The 6,206-nt window shown below is 35.0% G+C and overlaps 1 protein-coding gene across 4 annotated transcripts in view; it reads left to right on the plus strand.

Moving 5' to 3' along the window:
• TPP2 (tripeptidyl peptidase 2) overlaps window positions 1-6,206 on the plus strand; it is a 76,652-nt gene that overhangs the window by 63,151 nt on the left and 7,295 nt on the right. For 2 of the 4 annotated variants that reach the window (XR_001817282.2, XR_005195932.1), the window contains 2 exons: window positions 2,179-2,275; window positions 3,340-3,481. Coding sequence is in view for 2 of the 4 variants with exons in the window: in XM_017501381.2 (XP_017356870.1) it covers window positions 2,179-2,275; window positions 3,340-3,470 (228 nt within the window). In the remaining 2 variants the exon portion in view is untranslated. The remainder of the gene's footprint in view (window positions 1-2,178; window positions 2,276-3,339; window positions 3,482-6,206) is intronic. The other 2 variants (XM_017501381.2, XM_017501389.2) reach the window with 1 other exon arrangement.

The following is a 6,206-nucleotide window of genomic DNA, read 5'->3' on the forward strand; positions in this document are numbered from 1 at the left end:
TCAGACAGGGTCTCTCACTCTACCACCCAGGCTGGACTGTAGTGGCGTGATCATAGCTCACTGCAGCCTCAAACCCCTGGGCTCAAGGGATCCTCCCACTTCAGCCTCCCAGGTAGCTAGGACTACAAGTACATGCCACCGTGCCCAGCTAATTTTTTAAGAGATAGGATCTCACTATGTTGCGCAGGCTAGTCTAGAACTCCTGGCCTCAAGTAATCCTCCTGCTTCAGCTTCCCATAGTGTTGGGATTACAGGCATGAGCCACCACCACGTCCAGTCCCCAGAATATAGAAATAATTCCTACAGTTTCGTAATACAAAGGCAAATGACCCAATTTTTTAAATGGGTGAAGAACCTGAATAGATATTTCTATGAAGATATACAAATGACCACTAAGTACATGAAAAAATGCTCAAAATCGTTAGTCTTCAGGGAAATGTACATCAAATAAAATATAACTTCACACTTACTAGGATGGCTAGAATCACAAAGTCAAATGATGAGTTTTGGCAAGTATGTGGACAAAGCAGAATCCTCAGACATTGATGGTAAGAATACAAAAATGATACAGACTTTTTGGAAAACAATCTGACTGTTCTTCAAATGATTAAGCTTAGTTTCCGTTATCACACAGCAGTTCCACTCCCAGGTATATACCCAAGAAAATTAAAAACCTGTATTCACACAAAAACATGTCATGACAGTTTATGACAGCATTATTCATAATGTCCAACAGGTGGACTGTCCAAACAAAATGTGATGTATCCATACAGGGGACTCCACTTCAGCCATGAATAGGATTAATGCTCCAACATGAATGAACCTTGAAAATAGTATGCTGAGTGGAAGTAGCCAGTCACAAAAAGACCATATATTATATGATTATATTAAATGTCCAGAATGAGGAAATCTATAGAGACAGAATGTAGATTAGTGGTTGCTTAGAGCTGGGGAAGCTGGGGAGATCTGAGTGCCAAAGGGTACGGGGTTTTTTTTTGTGTTGATGAAAATGTTTTAAAGTTGACTTTCAATAGTTGCATATATCTGTCACTATGCTAAAAACCATGAAATTTACACTTAAAATTGCTAAATTGTAGGTATGAGGAATATGTGTTTTTAAAAGGTGAAATTGCAGATCCTTGTAAAACATGCAGACTTTAAGGAAATTGATGCAAATGAAGTTAAAGAACTAAACAAATTATTCTAAAGCCATAACAAATGTTGTTAAGACTATTCAGAAACTTGAAGGAGAAAAAATTGAAAAGGTCGTTTACCCATTAAGTGTTTTAGAAGAAAACAGCAAAAATATTATTAGCATTCTCTTGCAGAACTTAAAAAACCCTTAGAATATTTTTTTGGAAAAAAAAAACAAAAACCTTCTTTATAATTAAGGTGCAGTAGTTTAATACGTAAAATGAAAGTGTTGGTTTTGCCCTTGCGTAATGTTTTGAGAGGGAAAAGGGAAAAACAGGGCTTAATTTTTTTTATTGTCCTAAGAATTAGTATAAATTTTGTTGTCTACAAGTTAAATTTATTTTCACAGAAAGTTATAGTATCAAAATCCCAGTCAGCCATATTTTTATACTACTGTGAGGTTTTGTTAATTTATTAAGTGACTTTAGGTTACCCACCTCTGGTGATACTTAACCATTTGTATGTTAATTTGTTTTTATCCTGATACATTTAATCAGGAAGAATTGAGAATTGTATGCAGCTTCCCCATCTGGGAACATAGAGTAGCTCTTCATTTATTCAAGACTTTAGAATTTTCAGAAAAGTTTAAACTTTTATTTTTTCTTAATAATTTTCAGAAAAGTTTAATAGATCTTAGACATTTTTAAATCTTTTAATCTTTCCAGGTATTTGTGAATGTGCTTTTCTTTTAAATAAATCTAATAATAGCTGGTATGTAAGAAAGCTATTGATACATATTTTTATTTGGGTATCTTATGGAACTCAATTGAAATAATATTCAGTTTGATTTATTTTTGTTTTCCAGGTAAGCGTTCATACTGCCTGTCAATAATGATAATCCTTGCCAGTGACTACACTTGTATTTCAAATTAATGACTTATTTTATCAACTTAAACTTCCAAACAATGTTAAATAATAGGGAAGACAGAAATATACTTTTTAAAAGAAAAAAAGTAAATGTTTCTCTCCTTCTTACACACATAGGTTGGATTCTAGTGACATTTATAACGAATTGAAAGAAACGTATCCTAATTATCTTCCTCTGTATGTTGCACGACTTCATCAATTGGATGCTGAAAAGGTTAGACATGTTCATTCTAATATATCTTATTTTGTTTGTAATTAGATAAGGTTTGCATTTTGAGGAAAAGCGCATTATTATCTTTCTCTTCTGTTCTTGCTAACTCAAACATGTTTTTTGCAAATTGAATGTTGTATTAAGCTGTTTTCATGAAGGTTATTGTAAGACCTGGCCACTACTGTGAGTTTAGTTTAGGATTCTTGCTCATGCTTGGTCAGTGAGATTAGCAATAGATACCCTAAGGATTGCTTTCAGGACGTTAACCTAAAGGGCAAGGAGCAGAATGTAATAGTCCTGGCCAGTTGGAAATCTAAACACCTTCACTAAAATAATTTCTTTGTATTAACTTTCTTAATGATTCTCATTTGTGAGAATTGGCCATAGTTCTAGTCTGTCATGAGATGGACCAGTTCTCATTAGTAATCGTAGCAGTAGGAAAGTGCTATCCTAATCAGTTAAAAATCATCAAGGGTTTAGAGTGAACTAGAGGGTGTTTAAAGGAGATTCCTTAAAAGACTTTAACAAGAGAGAAGCAAATTAGCAAATTGTTGAGAACATCATGGTAATCACAGTTAGACTCTGTTGATTATAATGTTTACTCTCAGCTTTGTGTTTTTCATGATGGATCACAACTGGTTTTATCAGCTAGGGTTTTTTTTTTTTTCCCTAACTTCTGTTTTCTGGTGGTGTGCAGCTAGAGTAATAGTAGCCATTATTCAATAATAATAATTCTGAAATCTTAAGAAATATAGAAAAGGAGTTGCCTTTGTTTAAAAAAAAAAACTTTACATTTATATGAACTTTATATTTTGCTTACTCTCACCGTGGTACTCCAACAGGGAATGTAAATAAGATATTTTTATTCTATACCTGAGCTTAAGTTTTATAGAGATACCAGCAATTAGAAATCACAATAGGAGATAGCACTGAGCCCCTGGGCTACAAGTCAATTACATAGTTCACTCATATTCCAGTTGTAGCTCTCAAGGTTGAGACAGCAGAAGTGAAATTGCTTTCGTACTGATTGATCTACGTATTTTTATTATTTCTTTTTTCCTCTCCAGGAACGAATGAAAAGACTTAATGAAATTGTTGATGCGGCAAATGCTGTTATTTCTCATATAGATCAAACAGCCCTAGCAGTTTATATTGCAATGAAGACTGATCCCAGGCCTGATGCAGCTACTATAAAAAAGTACCTAGCCAGTAAATAATCTTTCTTGCATCTCATTTCTTAGTTAACTTGTTTATAAAGTAGGGACTAATATTATAGAGGATACTGCTTTTCTGATGTTTGGTTATATCCTTACAATGGGTATTATCACTGTTTGGATACTCCCTCCTTAGAAATTTTAAAATAATTTTGTCCAATCTTTTTAAGACTAAGCCCAAGAGAAGTAGTTTGCCTTCTGTACCGTTAAGTGCTGTCAATGTGGAGGGATCTGAATAGCTGTGATGAGGCGGTCCAGCTACTTGAGGGTTTATGTGAATTGGATCATATCAGGAAGACAAAAATTAACTCTCTATAAAATTAATTTTAAAATTCTTTATTGTCCAGTAACATGAAAAACCTAGTATTTGGTTTGTAGTGAAATATACGATAAAAAATAAACTTAGGTTAAAACTATCTGGCAACTTTTATGAAACTGGCTTTATAGTATGACTTGGAGAGAATAGGGAGGAGAGAATTTATAGTTTAGCCTTTGTCAAACCTAATGCTGTATGTAAGTAGAGAAGCTTCCCTGGGTTTATGAGTGGTTGGTATGGTTCTTTCCATGTAGGAGTGTGATTTCCATATGTTGGTGTGATGGTCCAGTGACTCTGAACCAAGCTGCCATTTGGTCACTTTCACCCTTCCATGAACTCTTAAACCATCACCTCATGGTAGCTCTCCCAATATCAGTTACTTGCTTATCACTTCTGTTTATTTTCAACTTAGGAGATCATTAACTTACAAGGGTAGAAATATCCTGATTCTTTTGTGGTTATTATTACAAATAACCAAAACTGTTCAGGCTGCCTGAAAATACTATAATTTTTCTTTAAAAATTTATGAGTGTCAGTATTTTTTTCTACATAACATTTGGATTCCGAACTGCTAGAATTCTTTCCATTCCATCATTTGTATTCATACTACGGGATCTTATGACTCTTACAAGCGATAATTTTCAAGTGTGATAGAATGTATTTAAAGTTGGTTTGTTGGCCACTGTTAGTACCTTTTCATAGTTTTCAGAGGAATAGTCTCAAAACATTGCCATTTTGTTGTTGTTGTTAATACTAATAGAAAATATGGCCACCATTTATTAAGTGCTGATTGTGTGCAAGGGACTATTAAGGGCATTTTAAATACATTGTCTTATTTAAATTTAGTCTTCCAAACAACATGAAAAGCAGGGCCGTTTGTATCCCCCTTTTAAAGGAAGAGAAAACTGGAGTTCAGAGAGGTTAGCTGACATGGCTCAGGTGCCACTGCTGGGAAGTGGGAAAGCCCATAGTCAAATCAGGATCTGCCTCCACAGCCCGTGCCCTTTCTTTTCTCTGTAAAGGTTAACATAACTCATTGTTATCTCACAGAAAAATGAGCTCTGTCTGCCTCCCACCCATCCTCATTGTGTTCCTTTCTTTCTCGGGTTGATCACTGTTAATCTTATTACAAGAGGTGTCTGGCCTTGGTCACTTTAAAACTGCCTTCCGCAGATCACCAGTGATAACCAGTTGCTAAAAAGAATGGCCCATTTTGAGTCTTCTTGAACTCTCTACAGCAACTGACGTTAACTATCCCCTATGTTTTCTAGCATTTATTTTTTATACTTTGTGAAAATGATATGTTTTCTCAAACTCAGGTATTACGTGAAATCACACGTGGCTCATTTTGAAATTTCACTAAATACTAAGGTCTATGTTTTCCCAATTTAACCATTCACAGAGAAAACTCAATCTCAGATTACAGGGAGCCATAAACTAACACAATATTAGTTTTGTTTTCTTTTTGATGTTTTTTTCTCACTGTTTTTAATCTCTTTTTTAAAAAAATTTCTGCTCTTTGGAGATTACTAGACACTGACTGTCATGGCTACTGGAAATAAACTGAGATAAAACTAGGAAGAAGCCATAAAACTTTGTAAAAATGCTAAGAGTGGAGCTGCTTTAAGTTTTTAGCAACACTCGGTCAACTTGCCTATCCTTGTAATTAAAGAATTTTTCTCCAGGCCTTTGCTTTGGCCTGACTGAAATAGACTTTGACCAGCTTGTGTTTGGACAGAAGGCTATATTCAGACTTGAAATAGTACACAAGGTGTTATCAGGAAATATTTAATATTTCTTACAGATGTCATCTATGGGCAGGTAGCAGCCAACTTAAGCATTAATTTCTCATTTCCATGCAAAATTGATTTTAAGTCACATCAAAAATTGTAAGATAGCCATTTTCTAATCTTAAAAATGATGTCAACTTTTTGTTAATATCATGTTTTAGTTAAATTTAAACTGCACTTATTTAGACATTGGAATACTGATTCAAATTAAATTGCTTACTAAAATGTAGCTGTTATCTTGATGGATACCTAACTAGATTGGATTTCAAGGTGTTTATTGAGCAAATACTTTATGTAAGGCATCACTGACTGGGACTTAAAAAATGAATGAAATAAGCTGGGCCTGGTGGCTCACACCTGTAATCCCAGCACTTTGGGAGGCTGAGGCGGGTAGATCACAAGTTCAGGAGTTAAAGACCAGCCTGGCCAATATGGTGAAAACCACTAAAAATACAAAAGTTAGCCAGACATGGTGGCAGATTCCTGTAGTCCCAGCTACTCAGAAGGCTGAGGCAAGAGAATTGCTTGAACCCGGGAAGCAGAGGTTGCAGTGAGCTGAGATCACGCCATTGCACTACAGCCTGGTGACAGAGTGAGACTCTGTCTCAAAAAAA

This window comes from Cebus imitator, unplaced genomic scaffold (genome assembly GCF_001604975.1).
Source record: "Cebus imitator isolate Cc_AM_T3 unplaced genomic scaffold, Cebus_imitator-1.0 Scaffold14, whole genome shotgun sequence".
Taxonomy (NCBI): Eukaryota; Metazoa; Chordata; class Mammalia; order Primates; family Cebidae; genus Cebus; species Cebus imitator.